The sequence below is a fragment of the Phascolarctos cinereus genome, unplaced genomic scaffold, assembly GCF_003287225.1.
Source record: "Phascolarctos cinereus isolate Bilbo 61053 unplaced genomic scaffold, phaCin_HiC Scaffold_1;HRSCAF=81, whole genome shotgun sequence".
NCBI lineage: Eukaryota > Metazoa > Chordata > Mammalia > Diprotodontia > Phascolarctidae > Phascolarctos > Phascolarctos cinereus.
The window spans coordinates 20,246,330-20,270,809 of NW_027555514.1; the positions used below are offsets into that span (position 1 = coordinate 20,246,330).

General features: G+C 44.1%; 1 protein-coding gene across 1 annotated transcript in view; it reads right to left on the reverse strand.

Annotated features, from left to right (window-relative positions):
- Positions 1-24,480, reverse strand: part of SCRN1 (secernin 1) — a 63,416-nt gene that overhangs the window by 34,375 nt on the left and 4,561 nt on the right. The window contains exon 2 of the mRNA XM_020993345.2: positions 6,443-6,602. Within this exon, the coding sequence (XP_020849004.1) occupies positions 6,443-6,601 (159 nt within the window). The 5' untranslated portion in view covers position 6,602. The remainder of the gene's footprint in view (positions 1-6,442; positions 6,603-24,480) is intronic.

Below are 24,480 nucleotides of genomic sequence, written 5' to 3' on the forward strand. Positions count from 1 at the left end.
AGACCTAGCAGTGCTAAGTCCCCAGCTGCAGGATTCTGGTCCCAGCAGAGGGGAGAGGACGACACCCTGGAGGTTGCCACAAATTCTGTCTTGTCTTAGGACTCTTGTGCACCTGCTGGTTCAGGCCACAAAGACGGTTTGTCGTATTCTTGATACAGAGCAGCCCAGTGGGAATGGAGTCTCAAAGCAAAGCATCCTTGAAAATGAAAACTTTTCAAGTGGGAGGAATTTCTAATCTTGAAAACGTTCTTATTCAAATTTGTATTGAAAAAGAAAATCTATTTTATTCTTCATTTCATTGGTGTTCAAGCTTATAATTTTTAAAAGTGCCTCAGTGGATAGAATGCCATGCCTGGAATCAGGGAGACCTGAGTTCAAATCTAGTCTCAGACAGTTACTAGCTGTATGACTCTTACCCTGTTTGCCTCAGTTTCCTCTTCTGTAAAATGCTCTGGAGAAGGAAATGGCAAAGTATGACAATATCTTTACCAAGAAATTCCCAAATTGCATCACAAAGAGTCAGACGTGACTGAAAATGACTGAACAACAACAAATATCTAAAAATGCCTTAACATGTGACCAAGAAATCTGCCTCCCAAGTCACAATGCCGAGCCTCAGGATAAACTAAAAAACATTCCCAATGGAAACAAGGAAAGGTCTTCTGGAGAATCCTGGGTTTTGCCTCATCTTTCCCAAGGTGGACACAGGCCCTCCATTTCAGCCTCTTCCTGGTAGGTCAGTCCCACCAAACTGGTCCAACTGTGCAGCTAGCCTGTGGCCATGCCCATCCAGTCTCCAATGATGGAGCCAATCAAGGCTTCTGGAGGCAGCCAGCACTCAGGATGCCAAAGGCCACACCCTAAGAATGTCTGGGCCATTTCAATGCAGCAAGGTTCACCTCCAGGCATGGGTGCCCTCTCCCCCTCCCCCAGCACGTTTCACTGTTTGTTGTGTTGGGGAATAAAGGCCTGGCCCAATCTGAGCCTAGCAATCCTTTCTAGCTCTGGAAGCCTCAGGCAAATTGGCTTTGAAATACCCAGCTCCCCAAGACAAGACAAGTTTCTGGGTCTAAGTTGCTGTTCCCCAACTTTACTTTCCACATATGGGCACAATCACACCCTGAAATGCCGTGATAAATTGATTTCTTCTCTATAAAAGCTTTAGAGAAATTATTCAAGTTTTTTTAGAAATAAATAATAGGGGAAGTCTACTATTGTAGGAGATGGTGAGGAAAGAGGCTCATGGGTCTTGAGTTGGGAGGGGCTGGTCCATGCCCTTCAATTTACAAATGGGGAAACTGAGGAGAAGGGAAATAAAATGACTTGTCCAACTTTGCACAGGTAATAAGCATCAGAGATGGGATTTGAACCCAAGTCTACTGACTCTAGAGCCAATATTCTTTCCCTTGTACCAGGAATCAAGAGAATCACCTCTGTGTGTGTGTGTGTGTGTGTGTGTGTGTGTGTGTGTGTTTTAAATTTCTTCTCTATTTTGAGATATTCATGTTTGAGACCATTGAAAGGAATTTTAAAATAATAAATGTAATTTTGAAAAATTACAAACTTAATAGCCAGCAATAAAATCAAACAATTAAGTCCTTACGATATAAAAACAAATCACTCAGAAAATCCCTGACTAGCTGTGTGACCTTGGGTAAGTCACTTTCTGGGAGTCAATTTCCTCATGTCCAAAATGACCGATCAACTCAAGATTATCTTTGAGTTTCCTCCCAGCAGATGAACCCATAAACACCTGGAGAATAGTGAAGCAAAGCAGCCTGAAAACAGCTAAAAAATCAGATGTACAAAGGTCATAGCGCCCAACAGAAGCCAGAAACACAAAAGGCAATTCTTCTAGAGGAAGTCCTTCATTATTCCCTGGGCTCATGACAACCCTGGCCTCCCCCTCACACATTCCAGCAGCCAGTATTCCTGGGCACTGTCCAGTGAAAGGGGGAATGGAGACATCGGGACAATACATTTGTTTAATCAATGAAAAAACACTCGTTATGTCATTCCTACTGTACTTGGATGGGTGAAGAAAATCCTGGCACTGCCAACGGCGCTGTTATGAAACAGTCTGAAGAGCCTGTCAAACTTCTTGGTCTAAGGGACAATGACAAGACACAGGGTGCTTTAGAAACGATGGTGGGCTTGGAAACCATGGTGGGCGTGAAGAATCACCACCCAGCCTTTTGTCCCCGGGCAAAGCCATGACAAGTTACATTGCCACCCTGGGCAAGGTAGTTTTCTGTCTTGATCAGACCAGAGCACTGGGTACCATGGTGGGTGGAAAATTCTGGGAAGGACACCGCTGGAGAGTGTCCGATTCATGCCATTTATAAGAACTGATAGAAGGAACTGGGCATGTTTAGCCTGAAGAAGAAAAGACTCAAGGAAAGAACTACAATAACTGTCTTCAAGTCCTTGAAGGGTTATCCCATAGAAGGACTAGGTCTGGTCTGCCTGGCCTAAGAGGGAAGACCTGGGAGTTGTGGGTAGAAGTCGCAAAGAGCCAACTTTAGGCTTGATGCCAGGAGTAACATCCTAATAATTAGTACCACCCCAAAGTGGCCCAGGATGTCTTGGGTCCTTATTGGAGGTTATCAAGCAAAAGCTAGATGACCTCTCATTGGGTAATTATCAAGGGAAGTCCCAATATCTCCAATGCTGACATTCTATGAATCTGGGCTGATTTATTGATGAGTCATCCAAGGCCGTACAGAATCCCAGAAGACTGTAGGGTCTGGTATCTCCCACCTTCTGCACAGAGAATTTGTGTTATTTTCTCACTGGGGCTTTGAGAGCACACAAGGTTGTGGACTGGGGAAAGGTGAAGCAGCCAAGGGAGGGGGCTACTGGACACCTCTTGCTGAGGCCCCTCATTCCCTAGAGATATTTTTGGGCTGGGAGATGGAGGAGGAGTAATTATTAGCATGTTATTCCTGACACTGGTGAAGCTCTATCCGGCTCCTTGTAAAACCAATGAGACACGAGGTGGCCAGAGTCATTCCAGTCATAACCAGCAACATCACAAGCTGAAATATTGACATCCATAATATCGCCACTATAGGAAAGCTGTAGGTTATAGAATTTATGAATGGAAACCATTGTAAGAAGATTAGAGCTGATGGTTTTGAGGCCATCAGGACAGACTCCCCTTAAGGGAGGCTCTCTAAAGCATACTCATGGAAAAATGCTGACAAAAACAGTTTTTTGAAGGTTGGTACAACTATGTTCCCCAAATAACGCTTTGTCAACCACCAGCTTGTTTCCTCTCTGATAACAAAATAATATATTGTCCTGACTTCCTAATATGCAAGTTGGCCAGCCCCCAAGTCATAGTATAAGAACCTCCCTCTCTGAAGGACACTTTGGGGGAGCCCCTCTCCTCCTGTGGGGGCACCTCCTGCCTGCTGAATGGACCTGTGTCTCTGCTCCTGAGCACAGAGCTACCTGTGTGTGAGTTATACTGTGTCAGTGTGTAAGCCTGAGTTATATGTGGGGTCACCTCTCTCTCCTCTTCCCCTTCTTCCCCATTGCTTGCAACAAGGCTTTGTATTGAACTGATTCATGTGTTATTCTCAGCACCTGAATTCACTGAGGGCTCGTTTTCCCCCAATTCTCTGGCCAGCCTACCAGCCTTTTCTTAGACATAAGTTGGGTACCTGTACAAGGACTTAACCCATTGACAGGCACCTCTCTACTGGGGGAGCAGGGCACTGTAAGCCCAGGTATAGAAAGCAAGGGTCAATAGAGTCCTCCCAGGAGGGACTCCCTTATGCCAAAGGACTGTACAATAATAATGTTTAATGTTTTTGATAACTATATATTAATAATAGGGCAGCTAGGTGGAGAAGTGAAAAGGTGCTGGCCTTGGAGATAGGAGGACCTGGGTTCAAGTCCAGCCTCAGATATGTACTACCTGCGTGACCCTGGGCAAGTCACTTCACCCTGTTTACCTCAGTTTCCTCATCTCTAACATAAGCTGAAGAAGGAAATAGTAAACCACTCCAGCATCTTTGCCAAGAAAACCCCAAACAGGGTCATGAAGGATAGGATATGACTGAAAATGACTGAGCAACAATGTATTCATAATAGTAACAGCTACCATTTATATAGAGTGTACTATGTGCCCGGCACTGTGCTAACTGCTTTATGAGTATTATCTCATTTGATCCTCACAACAATACTGGGAGATAGGTGCTATTAATATCCTCATTTTACAGGTAAGGAAACTGAGTCAAACAGAGATCACATGGGCCACTCAGCTAGTAAGTGTCTGATGCCAGATTTGAACTCAGGTCTTCCTGACTCCAGGTATGGCATTCTATCCACTGCACTACCTTGCTTAGAGGTTTACAGACATCTAATAAAAGGTCTGACAAATTATCGGCATACAAAGAGATCCCAGATGAAAGGCTGAAGGGGCTTTCTCTAGTCTAACCCCTTCATCTTACAGAGGAGGAAAGTGAGGCCCAGAAAAGTTAAGTGATGAGGTCATGCAGGTCTTCAGCATTAGAGGTAGGACCCAAACTCAGGACTTTTGTGCTCAGAGCCAGCGTTCTCTCCACTGTCCCGGCCATAAGTGTCCTGGCCTTTCAGCCTCAGCTAAAGCCTCACCTGCAAAAAGAAACTTTTCACTGTCCCCCATCATGCTAGTGCCTTCCATCTGAGACTTCTCCAACAGACTGCTTGTTTATACAATGTTATTTGCTTTTTTTCTCCATTAACAGGCAGCCCTCAGGGGCACGGATGAAGGTTTGGCACGTCTTTGTATCCTCAGTGCTTAGCTCAATGGCTGGCACATAGTAGGCGCTTAATACATCCTTGTAGACTTGACAAGAGAAATGTTAGGTGTTATTATTATTTTTAAAACTAACATGACGCTTATGAAGGGCAGTATTTATAGAAAACATACAACAGTGGAAGTCTTTTTCGGTGCTGGTGGTTAAGACCAGGGGAACAGTGGAATAGATAATTTATCATAGGATATAAAATATTTACTGTATGCAATTGTAAAAGGAACCTCATACAGCTCGAGGAGGGGGAATGATTTAAGTTGTGGTTTATCTAAACCGTGGAATGAGGAGAAGCATTATACAGGAGCAAGGTTTTACCATTCTCCCTGTGACTATGGTCAGTCCAGCTACAGCCTCCCAAACTGCCAAGGACCCGTCTCAAAAATTTCTTATGTAAACCACTTGGTTGTGAATGGTCTTATAAACAGTAGGTGCTTAATAAGTGCTGGGGGACTGATTGATTGTCTAAATGGCCTCTGAGATCCCTTTTAACTCCAAGGTTCTAACCACAGAACCAACCAAAGCCTTTTGAGAAGAGGCTGGTAGACCAGGGCTCCAGCTGGAGCAGCCAAAGAATGCCAACCCACGAAAAGAAGACTGGGGAGGCCAATGATGCCCTTCTCTCTTTGGTTTCTCCTGGTGTGGAATACACCTTTCAGGGTCTGCTGCACACAGCACCAAATCGAGAACAAGGAAAGTAAGTATAACTTCTGGACCTTGGGGATTTGACTCACAAGCCTTTGACCCTGCTTCACACCAAACTGAAAACCTGGAGTTGGACATGGTATTTTCTCAAACTCAATTGAAGATTAAAAGAACCATTTAAAAGAAACTGGGATATCCATCAGTCAGTCAATGACTGAGAGTCACAGGACCTGAGTTCAAGCCCCAGCTCTGCCAAATGCTACCTGTGTGACCTTGAGGAAGTCACAGCCTGCCTGGCTCTCCATTCTTCACCTATAAAATGAGAGAGTTGGACGAGATGACCTCCAAAGTCCCTTCTAGCTCTTGACCTGTGCCCTACTGATGACCCATATGCCTCCTTGTGTGGGCGATGGGACCCAGGTATCCCCACACCAAGCTAAGAATGACAAGAGCTTGTTGTAATGCAGCAGGTGCAGATGACGGCTTTGCCACGCCCTTCTACCTGCTCTGGCTGCAAGACCACTCCTCCGAAGCCAGGGGTGTCTGTCTGCTAAAGTTATCTCCTATTCCCTCTGGAGATTCAACCCACTTGAATCAGGGATGGATTTTTTCACCAGCTCCAAAATTCAAATCAAAATCTCTCCTGTTGCTCAGTCCCACATACTTTAGAGAGATCTGTTTCTCCTGAAACTAACAACAGAAACTTTCACTTAGATGCTGATAAAATTTGCACCTGAGGACTTGGAGAATCTGTTCACATTCCTCTTCAAGACACATGGGAGTGACGGATGTGTTCATTGGCTACTACTTTTTTTTAACACCATGAGCCGGAGAAATAGTACCAAGTAGAAGCCCAGGTGGCAGCTGGGACCAGCACGCATGCTTCCCAGAAAGACCATCATGGTGGTATGAGCTAAGTCAGCCCAGAGGGAAGGGAGGGAGAGAGGCAAAAAGCCACAAACCACAAAATAAGGTGTGGATCCCATGTCACTCACCTCCACTTTGCTTTCGGGTTCGTGGTCGGCAGCTGCGATATACACAACCTCCTGGACTTCATCTCTGGGCCTCGCTGAGTTCTTCCCAAACACCACCAGCCCATCCTTAGCCCGTGGGGGGAAAGCCACAAAGCAGTAGCTTGGAGGAGCCACAGACATCCTGAAAAGACAGCGGCACAGGTGTGATGAAGCTGAGACAAACACAGAACATGCCATCAGTATAGTACTTTTCCCTAGAGTATTTGATCCACTGAAATAATACTAGTATTGAATTGTGTACACTGTTGGTCATGAAGAGATCCCAGCTGGCAAATGATAAGGAGCAAAATTGTGGGATAATCAAGACCAGTCAGCTGTAAGTGATGCCACCTACCCTTGGGGCTAAAAAAGCCAAGCAGTCTATTGACAAGCATTTAGTAGGCACCTACTGTGTGCCAGGTGCTGGGGATACAAAGACAAAACTGAAATAGGCTCCTTCTAGGAGCTTATATTCTATTAGGATTGACAACATGGATGGATAGATAGATAGATAGATAGATAGATAGATAGATAGATAGATAGATAGATACATAGATACATAGATACATAGATACATAGATACATAGATACATAGATAGGTAGTTTGAGGGATAGATAGACATATAGATGGATTGATAGATGAATGGTTAGATGGATAAATGGATGGATAGGTAGATGGATAGACAGACAGACAGATAGATGAATGGATAGAGGAATAAAAAGATGGATAGATAAATGTATGACTAGATTGATGGTTAGATGGATGGATTGAGGGATAATTGGGTAGACAGATAAATAGATTGATGGATAAGTGGATAGAGAAAAGATATAATGAATAAATACAAATGATTACAAAACAGTTCAATACTAGAATGACAGTGGACATCAGAAGCAGCCAAAAGTGCAATGGCAAAAGGGAAAAGACAAAAAAGAGGCAATCTGTCATCTCCTAGGAAAGTGGGAACACTCCACTTGGTTGTGTCCCAACCCCCACCTGCAGGGCTGGCAGGGTTCCATGCTGCCATATGGCTGAAACTGAGGGAGCAAAGAAAGACCAGTGAAAAGCAGAAAAATTATCTTTTTTTCAATTTTGTTTCAGTTATGCAACAATGAAGTGCTCCCCACACCTGGATCTCTAGTCCCCTGCCCTGGCCCTGTGTTCCAATCGAGGACGTCTATACTGGCCAGCTTCCGCACACAACTTATTGGTCCCTCCCTCTGCGTATCACTTCAATCTTGGGCTAATACCCTATGGTGTAGGAAGGCTGGGACGTTAGAGATCATGGAGGGGAACCACCTTGTTTTACAGAGGAGGAAAGAGGCCCAGAGATTTTGGGTGATTTGCCTAAGGTCACACAGGTTCTTAAGAAGTTGTCGAGCTGGAGCAAGAATCCAGGTCTTTGGACTCCAGATCCCAGTGAAAGGCTCACCACACTGCCTCCCACCAAAATCTTAACAATTTAACATATATCTATACAGAGTCATAACTTAGAATTCTCTCAGCTGGTGCAAAAGCAGTTGGGGGGAGACAGTAATGCAAAGGACAATCTAACCATGAATGCAGAGTCACACTAAGAGCAGAGAAGCCTTCCTGCCTCCCAGAAAGTCCAGCCTGCACCCTCGAAGGAATTGGTGTAGGGAGAGTGGAGGAGATGGGTCACAGGAGCAGGGCCCTTGGTAACACTTACTGGGAGAAGGGGCAGTTAGGGATGGCCCTGAGTGGGATGAAAAAACAAAGCCATGCCAGTATTGTACAGGTTAGTTGAGGCTACCAAGGTGGGAAAAGAGGGGACCTGGCCTCCTGACTGCTCCAGGGAAAATGCATACACCCCCTAGATGTCAGTACCCTAAGACGAAGCTCCAGTCATGCACATCCTAGTTCCAGCTCTGTTTCGTCTGTCCTTTAAGGTTTATGAAGCAATTTCCTCACTCTGAGAAGTAGGCGGTACAAGTATTATTATCCCTTTACAGATGAGGAAACTGATGCTTAGAGAGGTTAAGTGAATTGATTTCCACCTCCTGTTTCCTCTGTGTGGTGCTTAGTAAATGCTCACTGACTTGTTGACTTGTAGAAGACGTTCTTGCTCGTGTGGGACTGAGTGGCCTCCTCAGTCCCTTCCACCTCAAAGACACTGTGTGCTTGTCGCACCAGAGGCTGAGCAGGGGATCTTGATTGGCTGAGGGGGTATGGGATTACTGAATGGACCGATGAGGAGGTTGATTCCCAGTCCTGAAGGGAAGGGAGAGGGGATCATTTCATAGGAAAACATGGCGGGCGCATTCTGGGCTAGGGAGAAGGATAATCTAAAAACCAAACCTTGGAGAAGAATCATGGGGAATCAAGGACTTGGCCAGGACATCTAAGATGGTTTAGGATGGCTGAATGAGCTGCTGAGCTCAGGAGTGTTTCTTTGATTGACATTCTTGATTATCTGAAAGCCTGTGCGTGTCAAACCTCGATGTCTATCTCCCTTATAAATAAACTCTGAAGAACATATTCATGTGGTACGGAACATACATGAATGAATGAGCATTTATTAAGCAGTGCTATGCATTGGTTACTGTGCTAATTTCTGGGGATAAAAAGACTTTAAAAGAGACAATTCCTGACCTTAAGAACATTACATTCTCATAGTAGAAGATGTGGCATTTGGATAAACTGGAGCAGGGAGGGGAACTTTGTTCTGCAGGGTTTAAGGGGGATGGGGACAGATACTGCAGAGGAGATGATGGGATGGCTGGATAGGATGTGAAGCTAAAGCATGGTCTGGGGTCTAGAGCCAACCAGTAGATGTAGACGGACTGAGTGGACTAGTTTGTAGAATTGCCAATAAACCAGATTGGGCCCTGAGGGAGAGCTCCAAAGGTGAACACCAAGTAGAGCTGGGATTTGAGCCCTGATACTTCAACTCCATATCCATGCCAAGCTTTTTACTCTTTTTACCATGCCAAGCTACCTCATGGGTCAAAATCTGTATTGGTGGATGGAGCTTCCCACTGGGAGGCACCCTTATACCAACAAAATGACTGCTCCTTTGCTTGTTCTCTCTCTCTCTCTCTCTCTCTCTCTCTCTCTCTCTCTCTCTCTCTCTCTCTCTCTGTGTCACACACATGCACACACACACACACACACACACACACACACACACACACACGAATTTTGTTCCCTCTTCCTACTTCTACTTCTTCAGGTATGCTTGGAAAAAAGAGTGACACATTGTAGGTTATTTATACCTTATCTACATACATAATCAACATTTTATACTTTCCTGTCCTTGACAAGGTCAGATCAGTACAAATTAAGCCGCCCCCTCTTTGCCTTCCTGGAAGATGGTAACTCACTATCTCTGCATCTAAGCCAAGGACTAGCTCTGGAAAAGCTGCTGAGACTGCCATAAGCTCCTCAACTGCTGCTGACCATTCCATCAGGACTCCTGCTGCACAACCAAATGTCCTTAGTCCATTTTAATGCAGTGGTGAATGCTGACAACACGTGTCCAGCAGTTTGTGGGGCTGAAGGAGTTCATTTTTCCCTGAGTATCGTGACCAAGCAGGGACCAGAGGATTTGAAACCAGAGCTATTTCTGTAATGGTCACATCGAACAAGCCTTTGCCTCCCCATTTAGTGGTCAGTCACAGATTTGAACGCAGGCCCTCCTCCTCTGTTCCCTCCCCCATACCACAGCATTGCCCAAATAAAGGCCAAAGGAGAAATGAAGCAAGCTCCCAATCATCAATTCCATTATTTCTGAAATTCTCCAATGTTTGGAGCTCAAATGATACATCTGCCCATCTGTCCTCTCCCTTATAAACCAAAGTAGCGAGAGATTAATTGTGGCTACAGCGAGGCATTTGAAATCCTCCACGAAGGGACTCTTGTGAGACTGAATAATGAAACCACCTAAGGTTGGAGCCTCTTGTAAGTGATGGCCCCCGGTTAGAGGGAGGAGAGCTGAAAGTGAGAGCCAAATTTTACTAATCTCCTCAGGGAATCGCATCACCCTTATTCTCGGAGACATGACCCAGCCCCAGTACTCAAGGCTTTGTTTAAGCACAGAATGAGTTTCTAACTTGAAGATGTCTAACCCCTTCAGGAGGGACGGAAAGTGAAAAGGACAGGAAGAGAACATAGTCCTCTCCCTTTTCTCACTGGAATCATGCCTTATCTATCCTCAAGTCATCTTCTTTCATAGGTGGTCAAACATTCTTTTTTTTTTTCCAGTTAGGGAGTCAATGGAGTTGTTCACAAAGAACAGGAGAGGCAAAATGGGAGAAAGTGGATTGGCATTGTGAGAAAATTCAGGAACCAAAAGGGGAAAAAAAATGCTGGAGAGCATTTGGATGAAGATAATGGCAGTAGAAGTAGAAGTGAGTATGTCATCAAAGCATACTACAGACCACCAGGACAGAAGGAAGAAATAGACGAAGAGGGCAGAACCGAGTAGTATTTTTGTCACCTTCTTGGCAATATAAAGTTTTAGAGAGTTGTCTCAGCCACTGAAATATTAAGTGACTTGCCCAGGATCACACAACCAGTAGGTATCAGAACTGGAACCTGAACAAACCAACCTCCTGGTCACCCAGGTTAGAAATCCCAGAATTTACTCCCTTACCCATCCTTACTCAAGGCTGAGTACCTCTATCTCTCTCAAGATGAAAGGACATGGGTTACTCATAGGCCCAATATCACCAGTGATTGACATAGGAGCTTTTTCCTGTTCTGTTTCTGATCTGGGCCAGCTCATCCCTCCTTGGGTACCCTGGTGGCTTCTACACTCAATGGCTCACCACACAAATTCCATACTTACCATGGCTACTCAATCAGCACAGTCTACTGTAGGTCATCACCCCTAAGCTCATGAGTTCCACCAGCCTCAGCCTTCCCAGCAGCAGGAATTACAGAAGTATGCCACCATGCCCAGCCTCCCCAGATTTTGGAAGAGCAAATTTCAAATATTCAGAGGAAAGATAGCTAGGATCTCATGGGCTAAAATTGTACAGGAAAATTCAGTACAAGAGGGATGAGAATCTCTTGGGCAGGAAATTCTGAAGACACAAAAAAATCCAATTCTGATGAGGAAGAAAAGAGGGAATTGTATAAAAAAGACCACTGTGGATGCCCAGCAAACTTGTGAACCAACTTAGACTTTTCAAAGATAATGTACAGGAGACATAAGCAAGGCCACACAATGGGAGATGAAAACAGAAATATCACATGGCCTTATAAAAACGTGTCAGGAATGCTCAGCCTTAGAAGTATCTGAGGCTGAGGAGGAAAACCAGCCAACAAAAAGGGCTTTTTGTAAAGCTCTGTTGGGAGGAAAAAGAAGGTCAAAGAAGGTCAAAGACCTTTGCTTGGAAGAGACAGGATGATGACTGACAACAGAGAAGGCCAAGCTGCTCAGTTACTACTTCGCTTCCATTTTCTCTGCCAAGAAAAGATGATCTTTGACCCAGAAATGAGAACAAAATAAACAAAGGGAGATGATACTATTTTTACAAGACCAATTTTCCCAATTTCTGTTGATGGGCCATCATCCTCCTAATGCAGATTTTAAGCCTATCCTGGAGTCATCTCTACCTCCCCCCCTTCCTCCCTCACTCAGATACTACCTAGTGGCCATATTTCTCCTATCTGTCTTCTACTCACCAGTTAAGCCCTCATCACCTCTTGCCTACATTAGTATAATAGACATTATTTCATACTCTCTCTCCCTCCAGTCATATAAATTATATCACAGTGAAACTGGATTGCTAGGGCTTTCTGACCTCATCCTTAACTCTCCTGCCTCCATACATTGCCACGAGGCATGCCCCATATCAATAATATGCTCCTTCCTCATCTCCCATTATTGATAGCCTTGTCTTCCTTCAGAAACCAGCTCCTTCCTGAAGCCGTCCATGATTTTACCTCCCCATACTGAAAGTGAGCTATCCCTCCTCAAATTTTCCTAGAGAAATGTATCTGGATCACAACCCCATCCCTGGCTCAGTGTACCTTGTATCATACTTGGGAGCATGTCATATATAAAAGTTAGACTATAAGCTCCCTGGGGGCAGAAACATTTTTCTTCTGCATATCCCAAGTGAATACAAAGACAGCTAGTATACCATAGCCTTGGTCTCCCTTATCAACTCAAATATTCTCTATACTGATGAAAATCACCAGTCCTCTAATAACTTAGTGAAAAGGGAAGGCCCAGGCATCAGAGCTGACTGACCTGAAGAGGTCTCCCAAACAAGATCACAAAGAGAAATAATGGCTACAGCACAGACCTGTGCACATGGGACCCTGTGGGCATTACAAGTTAAGAGAGGCAGGGTACAGCTAGGTGGTACAGTGCATAGAACACCGGCCCTGAAGTCAGGAGGACCTGAGTTCAAATCCGATCAAACACTCGAGAGATCAAACACTTGACCCTCACTAGCTGTGTGACCCTGGGTGAGTCACTTAACCCCAATTGCCTAAAAAAACCCCAACAAGTTAAGAGAGGCAGATCTTCCTTGGTTGCCCATCTGACACAAGGAATGCTAGTCTGCAAAGAATTAAAAGGAAGGACCACCATGAGGGCAACAGCAAGGCGCATGTAGGCTGGAAGTATAAGCAGACTTCAATATAGAAAAAGGTAAGAAGTAACAAAGAATGGTAGTAATGGAGGTCATCGAAGCAACGTCTGATCAAAAGAGACGGCTGGTCATAGGTGAAGGAGAAGGGGCAACTTTCCTGATGTCAGGAGAAAGCAAAGGGCCACCCCTGCCTCCCCTCACCAGGTCCTTTTCCAGCTGGTGAAAGTCCAGGAGCATGAACAAGAGTCATACAAAATGGGCAGTTTCAAGAGTAGACATGAATGGGATGTGATTTGCATCTTTAAAGAGGATCACCACAACAATGAGATCACTGATCCATTATACATATATATGTATGTATATGTGTATATGTGTGTGTGTAAATATATATATATATATATATATATATATATATGTATGTATGTATGTATGTAATTGCTTCTCAGTGTATACCTAGACTTTAAAGGGGAGGGGGGCAATGTTTGAGGGTGTGGCCTCGAGCCATACAAACTCAAAGAATTTCCACCACTGCTGCATAGCACTCTAATCCATTCCCCAACTGGCCAGGTGGTCAGATTTGGAAGTCATATTCCAAGACATATGAATCTGGACTTAGCCATGTATGGGATGAAAGGACTGCTCTTCTGAATAATGCTTAGGATCACAGGAATATATGATCTCAGACTGAGAGCCGGGACAGACCTTGGAGATCCTCTAGGCCAACCCCCTCATTTCAAAGAAGAAGAAACGGAGTCTTTGAGGAATCGCATGATGTGTCCGCAGTCACTCCAGTAGTGGGCAACATAGCTGGAATTTGAACCCAATATCTGCCTTCTGGTCCACTGTTCTTTCTACCGTATCATGAGGGAGCTCTGAAGCCATCTTCTCCATATCTCCATGTCTGTCCCTGACATCATGGTTCTCATAATGGCCAAGCACTAGACCCGGAAGGTATTTTCAACATCTCCATTACCCCAATGCACACAATCTCTAATCCTGTCCATCCTCCCTCTCAGATTCACCCCTTCCTCTCCACCTCCAAAACCTGTGAGAAAATGTTCTGAAGGGGGTGACTATTTTCAAACAGTAACTTCTCATTGAGGCTGGAGTTTTCTGAGCTCAAATATGCGTGGGGGTAGTGTTAATCATTTTCTGAAATGTTACCAATTTCAATGAGTGTTCTTGGAAAAGGCCAATGGGTCCTATATGTCCATGAGGGCATCATTACAAAGGAATAAAATCACAAGTGTGTGGCTGAGCAGGTGTGGACAATCATGGGAGCTGACCTTCTGGGTCAGCCGCAGGTCAGAGCAGAACCGGAGCCTGGGATAAAGAGAAGTAGGAAAATCTTGTAGGGACTCTCTTCGATGGCAAAGAACAAGAAACTACAGGGATGCCCATCAACCGGGGGATGGCTGAACAAATGATGGTGTATGAAAGTCATGGAATGCTGTAAGAAATGATGAAGGGAATGGTTTACAAAAACCCTGAGAAACCTCTGTATGAGCTGATCCAGTGTGAAGTGAGCAGAAGCAGAACAATTTATACACTGATGACAGCACTGTAAAGACAAATGAACTTAAGAACACTGACCGATGCAATGATCATCCAGAGGAGCAATAAGGAAACTAGCAGAGAGAGGATGAATTCAGGATGAAGAGGAGACAAACATTTTTGGACATGGCCAGTCGAGAATTTTTTGTTGTTATTGTTGTTGTTCAACTACACTTAGTTGTTACCTAGATTTTCTTTTTCTTTTTCTATTCAGTGGGGAGAGGAGATAGGTGAAAGAAAAAAATAAATGCTTGTTAATTAAATAAATAATGAAGAGAAGAAAGAAATGAGGCCTGGTGGCATAAAAACCAATTTTTAACTTAAAAATGAAATTTTCCATTGATACTAGTATGACAATAGGAAGTCAGTAAGTCAGCAATCACCTACCATGTGCCAGGCATGCAAGAAATACTTAATGAATGGAATTACGAACCTAACTTTACATAACAAAAATAGATAACATTAAAGATATTGGTAAAAAAGCCACATGAATAGACAAAGTAGAACAATCATGATGGTAGGAAGGGATAACAGAAGGACCATGTGATTAGAGCTCTGGAACACACTTGATGCCAAGAGACATAGAGGAAGACCTTCATCATGCTGGGTGGACCCTCTATGTAAAATCTCTGGGCAGGATGGTATGATGGAAAGAATAATCCTCCAAATACAAGGATCTGGGTAGAAATGCTGGCTTTGCTGCTTGTTACCTTGGACAAGTCACTTAGAGCCTCGAGGGACCACAGTTTCCCCATGTGTAAAAGGTAGGGGTTGGGCTGGATGGCCCCTAAAGTCACTTCCAATTCTGGATCTAGGATGCTCCCAATGATCATAAGACATGGCCAAGAGTCACCCAAGATGAAGAGGCACAGACAGATTACAGTCTGCAGTGTTACAAGGAGGACCCCATGGAGGCACATTCATAGATCATCGTTTGCTCATATTCAAAATTATTTGCAATAAAATATGTTCTAATGTGCAAAGAACATTATCCAAGCATCATTTACTCGCTCTATAATTCCTTCTGGTCTGATTATCCATCCACACAAAGCTGTTACTAGTATGGGGAGAATGGGGCTTTGCCCCAGGGAGCCTTGTTTCTAAACACCAATGTGGATTCTTGCCAGATCACAAAATCACACTGACGGTTTAGCCCAACAGAGGATCAGCAGGGTGGGCACACTGGCATGGAGCAGTTGAATTAGCAATCATGGAGAGAAATGCAAATGAAAGCAATTCTGAAATTCCACCTTACACCTGTCATGGTGGCAAAGAGGGCAAAAAAGGAAAAATGACGACCATGAATTCAATTCTACAAACAGAATGTAAGCTCCTCGAGGGTCTGTTTCATTTTTGGTTTTATATATGCAGCAGTTAGCACAGTGCCTAGCATCCAGTAGGCTCTTAATAATGTTTGTTGATTGACTGATTAAACACTACTTTGTTCAAAAGACAATCATTCCTGCCCTCAAGAAGCTTATCACCAGATCACCGATAACAAATACAAAAAAATTTTAAGAACTGTTGAGTTCTAAGGATTGGGAAGATGGGGGAGGGAAAGAGAAAAGTCCTCATGTGGAAGGTGGGATCTAAACTGTGGCTTTGAAGATAGAAATTCTAAGAGATAGAAGGCAGGAAAAAGTGCATCCCAGGCACAAGGAGGATGAAAATGTCAATTAAAAAACATCTATTTGTTTAATGCCCTTGGTATTTATAGAGTCAATCACCATGGGATCTAAGCTTTCAGGCAGACATTATTTTTAAAGGTTACATACAATCAGAAGGAAAGGAGGAAATACTGAAAGACAGATTGGGGGGGCAGGGTGAAAGCTATTAATCTCAGCATCATTGAGATGATACCTTTTAGAGACGTCAGAGAAATGCATCTTCAACTTTCATGGAAGAACTATGGTTCTCTCTCTTCCACCACAAATAAATCCTGTGGCCAATGTTAGTTATTAGGATGATTATAGAACAGACTTTTCTTGTCTTCTCACACACATCTCTGGTTGTGAGCCAGGACACTAATGGTGCCAAAGAGCCCTGAGTTAGCACCCATACTTCCACCCAACCACCAGGAGCTGTTGTAAGGCAGGAAGCAATGCTCCAGCAGATCCTGGTCAAAAGATCTGGGACCTAGCAGTGGGTGATTTGGAAAAGGAAGATATAGGACACTGTTTTAAGACTTCAGCAAAGAGGTCCTGAGACCCCAGGGAACTTCCTTGCCTATTGCTTCTTAATCTCCTTGCCTGAGACTTTTTACCTGCTTTATACCTTCATGAATGTTGCTGGTGGTGTTAACCACCTTGGGGATTCCTTTTTACTGGAATTGTTGAATGTTTTTATTAAAGGAATTGTTTTTTCTGAACCTTTGGGCTCTGAGTAGCCCCTTGCTGGACAGCTCCCTGCCAACAATCTACGATTTAGCCATGCTCACTGTTCTTCACACACTACACACCATCTCCTCCATGCTTTTGCAATGGCTCTACCCTATCCTGGAATCTACTGCCTTCCTATTTCTACCTCTTGGAATTCCTGATTTCCTTCAAAACTCAGCTTCAAAATCCTACCTTCTACATGAACCATTTTGTAAGGGGGTTAGTGCTCCCCCCCCAACTTACCTTGTCTTCATGCCGCACATGTTCTGTATATACTTCTAGAAGCGTATGATGTCTCTTTCATTAGAATGTAAGCTCCATGAGAACAAGGGCTGATTCATTTTTCCTTTGGATCCCTGGTTTCCAACACAGTGCCTTGTATACAGAAGGTGCTTCAAAAATGCATACTGGTTGATTGTATCCTTTTCAATATGTCAAGAGTTTTGCTGGATCTTTGTTGTTGTTGTGATATTTTCTTAACTTTTTAAAGTTTAAGTGATAGCTTTCATTTCTTAAGTCACAGGATTTTCCCAGTGTCCCCTTCTCCATAGAACCTTTCCTCATCCAAAGGAAAAACCATTCCATGGAGTCATAACTAGGATGGGACAATGGGCGCTTTGACCCAGGATGCTGTAATTTAGAGGATTAGGGCAGCATCTGTATTTCTTTAGTAGATAAAAATGACTGAGCCTGATGCCTGGTTGGTAAAAATGAGTTAAAATAAGTAGCCACCCCTGAGACCCATGCTTCCTCTCCCCACCTTCTCCCTCCGGGCCTGTGGCCTCTACAGCATAGCCTCACAGTGTCTTGGGCTCTGAATCTAACTTCAGTCAGAATATCAAGGTGGTTTCCCAAGGAGACCAGGGCCTCCTGAACCAGGCTCTATATCCCAAGTGCAAGTCTCTCTATGAGGTGGGTATGGGAATCAGCATTAGATTTAGAATCAAAGGATCCAAGTTTGAATCTGGATTCAGCTACCAATTATCTGTTTGGCCCATCACAGAACCTCTCTCAGCAAACTGAGAAGATTGGGATAAATGTCCTCTGAGTCCCACCCAGCTCTAAGCCTATGACTCCATGAGGTCTTCCTCTTCCCCCTTAAACAGTTTATCTGAGGATACCTTTCATCCTCCTCATCCCAGGCCTCTCTGGGAGGCTTGTCAGGATTACCACTCACTACTCTGCCTTGAAGCAAAACCAACAGACAGCATGACCTCCTCTGAAGGCAGAGGCAACATTATGCATCCTCAGTCCCTCCCCCTGCCCCCATGTCTGTTCTCTAGAACTAAGACTGGTCCACACATTTAACCAGAGCTCTTTGCTGAGTCTTTTCATCGCACCAGCGCTGAACTTCCAATGAGTCCTATCAACACTCCTGGCTACTTATAGATGAAGGATGTGAATTGTGTCCTAATGAAGTCCAGCCATAAGGAGTTTAATGCCTCAATAGTCACTCTCTAGGCTGCTGAAAGGAGGCTGAAGTTAACCCCTTTGGGGGGGTTGAAGTGCTGGTCATATGTAACTAGGAAACAGCTCCTAGAATGTCTAGACAAGGAGGGAGGAAGCTAGGTCAGAAAAAAAGGCCTTTGTCTTCAAGTTCAGGCAATGTTTACAGAATTGGCTGCATGCGTGCTCCCTCAATAACTGGGCGCTATGAATGGCCTCTCTCCCACAGAATGCCCTGCATCTCTCAGTGAAACTTCTAGAAACACTCCTCATTAGTCATCATCTACTCTATTAAGGTAAAGATTTAGTTCAGGGCAGAATGCAAACGTCCATCCCAGTGAAATTTCAGGACTATTAATTAGTTCTTGGAATCCTGGGGTGAAATGCTTTTTCTTGCAAAACTAAATGAAACAATTATCCAGACTGATTCCCTACTCCTTTCCCACCCACCCCCCAAATACCACCCAAAAAATTACTTCACTGATGCACTTGAGAGAATTATTGACATGCTGCTGGACTAAAAATGGAAAGAGTTTCAACCCAATGAGAAACTGATTTTCTATTGTATTTTTCCTATTGAAATGTAAATGAGTAAATTGAGTTTTTGATGATGGAATTCTTTAAATAAAAAGAGGAACTGAGAAATCTAGCACAATGGGAGGGCAGAACCATTGAAAGAGTCCTGAATTTCAAGCCAGATGACCCGGATGTGAATCCCAACTCTGCCACTTGCTACTTGTTAGACTTGGGGTGTCATTGCTGTTCAGTCCTTTCTGAGACCCCATTTGGGGTTTTCTTGGTAGAGATACTGGAGTGGTTTGCCATTTCCTTCTCCTGCTCATTTTACAGATAAGGAAACTGAGGCAAACAGGGTGAAGTGACTTGTCTAAGGTCACACCACTAGTAAGTACCTGAGGCTGGATTTGAATTCAGGTCTTCCTGACTTCAGGCCTTCACTCTCCACTGCACTACCCAGGACAAGTAGTTCACATATAAAAGAAGATGACCTCTTAGGTCCCTTCCAGCTGTAGAGTGGTAAACCTCTGAACCCATACACATTCTGCTGGCTCATCAGGCTGAGCATAAAAGAAATCTGGCTGGAGAGAAGTAAGCAGGGAGAATAACAAAGCCTAACCATCACCAGGGTCCTCCTTTCCTCGAAGTGGTCCCGGTGGAACCCAGGCTGCCAGAAATAATTACTTTGGAGAGGCATCCCAAGAACAGTGGAAACCTAGTACCTATTACCAATTTCTTACAGCTACAAATATTCGTTGTCCGCCACACATCTTGGTTTGTTCATTTGAAGACTTGTAGAGTGAGAATTCTCAAATGCAACGATTTTCTGTGGGTGGCTGGCTGGTGTGTCATAAGGGTCTGTGCCTGAGTTACCTGAAATCAGTGGGGGATGGTGAGGTGTGGTAGAGAAAAAGCTTGGAATAGTTCTTCAGTTATAAAATGAATGCTACTGACCACCCATGATGAGGAGTAGGGGGGCTTCACAGCCACTGTTCTCATTTGATCCTCACTGGGACCAAAGGCATGAGTCTCCATGTAATTGGCGATGCATCGAAGAATCCCAGTACTTCATGGAGGGACAGGATGTCAGCAGCCACAGGTGCTATGCACACACTAAAGCAGTCCTTATCATAATAGACCTGGAGAGGATCATCCAGCCTGCTAGGAGAGGGCACCCACTACCTCCCCAGGCAGCCCACTCTACTTTGGGAGAGTGCTCATCGGCAAGTTCTTCCTGGCATCTAGCCTAAATTTATCTCCATCAACTCCACCCATAGCCTTACCAGCCCAGGACTGCCCTGCCAATATCTGAAGATGGTCATCACCCTCCCTGCAGCCCCCACTGCTCCCCAGGCTCCTTTCCTCCATGTTGGTTTATGTCTGCCAGAGCTGTGATTTCATCTGTTTAGGGAAGACCCAGTGTGGAAGCCCTTTGTGTAGATTGACTTCCATGCCTTACAGTCTTAGGGCAGGGGTTCTTAACCTGGCATCCGTAGACTTTTTTTTACATTTCGATACCTGTATTTCAATATAATTGGTGTCCATTGTAATCCTACATATTTTATAGGCTTCTCCAGAGTGCCAGAAGAGTCCATGACACACAAAAGGTTAATAAGAATGCCAGTCTTAGAGAACTGTCTTATTCCCTCAAAGGTTAAGTATCTTATTCGACCCAGGCACATAGCTTGAGCCCAGATTTGCCTGATTCCAGTTAAATCTCTCCCACTGCAAGCTGTTCCTTTGTAACACCAAAAGGTTGCTTATTAGGGTGAAGGTGTAAAAATATCTTAGACAATCATAATTTATTTATTCTTTCACCAAACTCCACCACAGTGAATAAGCATTTATTAAGCATCTACTGTGTTCCAGGCACCACTCTGGGCACACAAACAAAGGGGAGGGAAATCCCTGCCTTGAGAAGATTAGAGCATAATGAGGAGACAAAATCTTCACAAACAGGAGTCCTCCATGGGTGCAGAGGTAAGCTTGGGTTCATAATGCCACACAAGAGCAGTGCACACTCTCTGGCAGATTCCACCAAAATGGGAGGGCCTCAGATATGGGCCAACAGAAGACCAAGGATTGGTCTGCTAAATCTGGAATTGCTCAGCACTAGGTTGGCCTCAAGGTGACAAATTTTCTGGCTGGAACAGCTCTCCAAGACCATCTACACAAAGGGATTGCAAACTACATTGGTTCATGCCAACACTATTAAAATTTGATCCATAACATATTGCTGTATTTCACATAATTGTAGAAACTCAGAGCTGGACAGGGCCTCAAAGGCCTCCGGGCCAACCTGCATCCAATCAGGATTCCCCTCTGCAGCATACCCAACAAGGGGCCACCCGACCCATGTCAGAAGACCTCCAGTGATGGGGAACCCACTACCTCTCACAGCATCCCATTTCTCTTTGAGTCATCTCCAATAGTTTTGAAGTTTTCCTTAGGTTGACCTGCAATCTGCTTTCCTGTAACTTCCTGCTGCGTCCCCCCTCCCCAGCATGCTATACTTCATACCATTCCAGGTTTTAATTTAAAGAACTCTACAATAAAATTACATAATTTCCTCATTGATATTTCAATAGGAAAAATGCAATATAGAAAATCAATTTCTCTTTGGCCGTAATTTGCTTTGTTTTCTGTTTAGCAGGAATACCAATAATTCTTTCAAGTGGGTGGAGCAAAACAAGTCCAGTCTCTCTAGAATTCTTTAAAGAAAAGCTTGGGGATGGGAAATATAGTATACTGAGAAGGAAGGACCATAGAGAGAGCATTGGACTTTGAGAAAGAGAACCCAGGAAGCCCTTCTACTCATTACCTGCGTGACGCTGTCCAAGCCAGCACTCTGTATCTCAAGTTCCTCTTCTTTAAGATGAAAGGATTGGATTAGGCAGCTCCAGTCCCTTCCAGGTCTAGAGCTATGATCTTAATTTCAGAATTGTACTTTTAAAAAGGGAAAAGGGACAAACTGTCCACATATTCTTAAGAGGTTGAATAGTAAGAACCATTTTCAAGGTTATAACTACAGAAATCATCTGACAATCCGTAGGCAAGGAGGCACTTCCATTTTGCTAGTGCTTGTCAAGAAAGCTGCTAAATACCTCTGTGTGGTTCCAGTATTCTGTAACACATCCCCATCTTCAGCCATTGTGTTAGATAAATACAATACCTAAATGCACAAAATAAGATGGGTCCAAAAGGATGAAGAGCAAAAAGACAAACTAGAGAAAGGCTGCCAAGCTAGTTTTTTAATGTTCATTTCTTTAATTACTTCATTAATTCCCTTTCTGGCCACCAATACTATTAGTGACAGAGGCGACAGACCTGTTGCCTAGGACTGTTTCCACCACATGGCAGTGGAGGTGGCACCGTGCATAAACTGTTAGACTTGATGAGGGGAAGATCTAAGTTCAAATCCAGCCTCAGACACTTCCTAGCTATGTGACTCTGAGCAAATCACTTAACCACTGTCTGCCTCAGTTTCCTCACCTGCCAAATGGGGATGATAGCACCTACCTCCCAGGGTTGTTGTGAGGATCAAGTGAGAAATTCATTTAATTACTTTGCAAAAATTAAAGCACTATATAAATATTTGAAAAGCTATTAATTATCAGATAGAATTATATCTCATCTTAATGCTAAGATGTAAGTAGTCACTGAGAAAGTTTTCCAAAGAACTAATGGATATCTTTTGATGCTCCAAATGCCATGACCAGCCTCTTTGGTACTGCTCTCTCTAGAACAATGGAGTCTGCCAAGGTGAAAGACTTTTGACAGGCCCACCAATTGCCACATAAGGATGTCCCACATTATGTGCTCCTTGAGTCTAGCCCAAGCCCACGGAGCCCACTGAGGACATTCCCATCACTGAGCAGGGATGCCCTCCAACTCCAACCTGCCCCAGACCACTGCTGAGAAATCCAACTTTTCATCCCTTGACCATCCCCATCGAACATTATCCTGAGCTCTGGGTACCACATTTTGGTCAAGGCATTGACAGGCTGGAGGACGCACAGAGAAAGACAAAGGAGACGGTGAAGAACCATGTCAGGACACTGGACTAGATGACTGCTAGCTCTAGCTCCATGACACTGACTGTTCGAGCCCTCGGTTTGCTCCACCCACTCATGCCCCAACCCTCACAACCAGTGAACTCCTTCCTTTATCAAAAAGCACAAACCCCACAAGCTCTCCCATCTACCCCCTCTTCATCTCAGCATCTCTTTCCCAACCTCTCCACCTTCCCTCTCTCAGGATTGCCCCTCCTGCCTAACTGCCATCCTCCAGAGGCACAAAGAACAGCCAACCATAAATGTGGCTCTGCTCCATTTCCTCTTGAGTCTTAACCCCAGCTTAATTTTTCTGTGGCAACTTGTAAACCATTTGACTCAAATTAGGCGTGAAGAATTCAGGCTTGCCCGAAAATGAATCAATCACCGTCCTTACCACGGCTGCCTCAAGAACCATTGTAAAATCTACTGGATTATTTATGGTATTTACCTTTTGCTTTTATCTTGCTTTAGATGAATAGACATACTATTGTGACTCCCTTTGGTTTCTCAGAAAAAGATCTTTTACCAAAGATACTACAAGCCCTATTTATTTTTAAAAATGAAATCTCAAAATACACCTTCTTCCCTCCCCAAAGGCTATGACAGAGACAAACGTTTTCTGCCTCTTAGACTCCCCAACCTCCTCCAAGGCTCAGCTCAAATGCTGCCTCCTACAGGAGACCTCCCATGATTTTTCCAGGCATGAGTTCTCTCCTCCCCTCTGCACTGTCAAAATGATTTTGCATTTACTTGGTATCCATTTCTATTTACTTCTCTTTGTATGGGTTGTTTTCCACCAATAAAATGTTAAGTTCCTTGAGGGCAGGCACTGGCACAGTGCCAGGTACATAGTAGGTGATTAATAAATGCTTTCTTGAATGCATAGATGAAAGATTAAACTCCATAGAAAACCATCCTAAGATACAATTTAATTCAAACATTTTAAAGCTCCTGGTTGTGTTCTTGGTGATGACACAGATGACACGGGACAAACCAATCCTGCCTTCAAGGACCTTAACTTCTACATGAGGGAACATGCAACACATTTACAATATCATCAGGTAATCTCATTTCAAGAAGGAAGTAGGCGAAAGATTCAGTGAAGGCCTCTGTGAGAGGCGGCACCTGAACCGTGCTCAGAAGGGGGCACAAAGATTTTAAGACAGGCAGGTGAGGAGAGGAGGCATTCTGAACACTGCTCAAAGCATCCAGAATTTAAGATAAAGAAATAGCGTTTTCCTATACAGATGTTCTGATTCCCTGACATCTGTCTACCTGTCATCTCTGTCTGTCTCTTTGGATCTCTTTCTTTCTCCCTCCCTCTCTTCTTCTGTCTCTGTCTCTCTGTGTCTCTCTCTCTCTCTCTCTCTCTCTCTCTCTTTCTCTCTCTCTGTCTCTGTCTGTCTCTGTGTGTGTGTGTGTCTCTCTCTGTCTGTCCTCCCTCTCTCTCCTTCTCTTATTCTCTCTCTGTCTCTTTGTCTCTCTCTCTCTCTTTCTCTCTCTG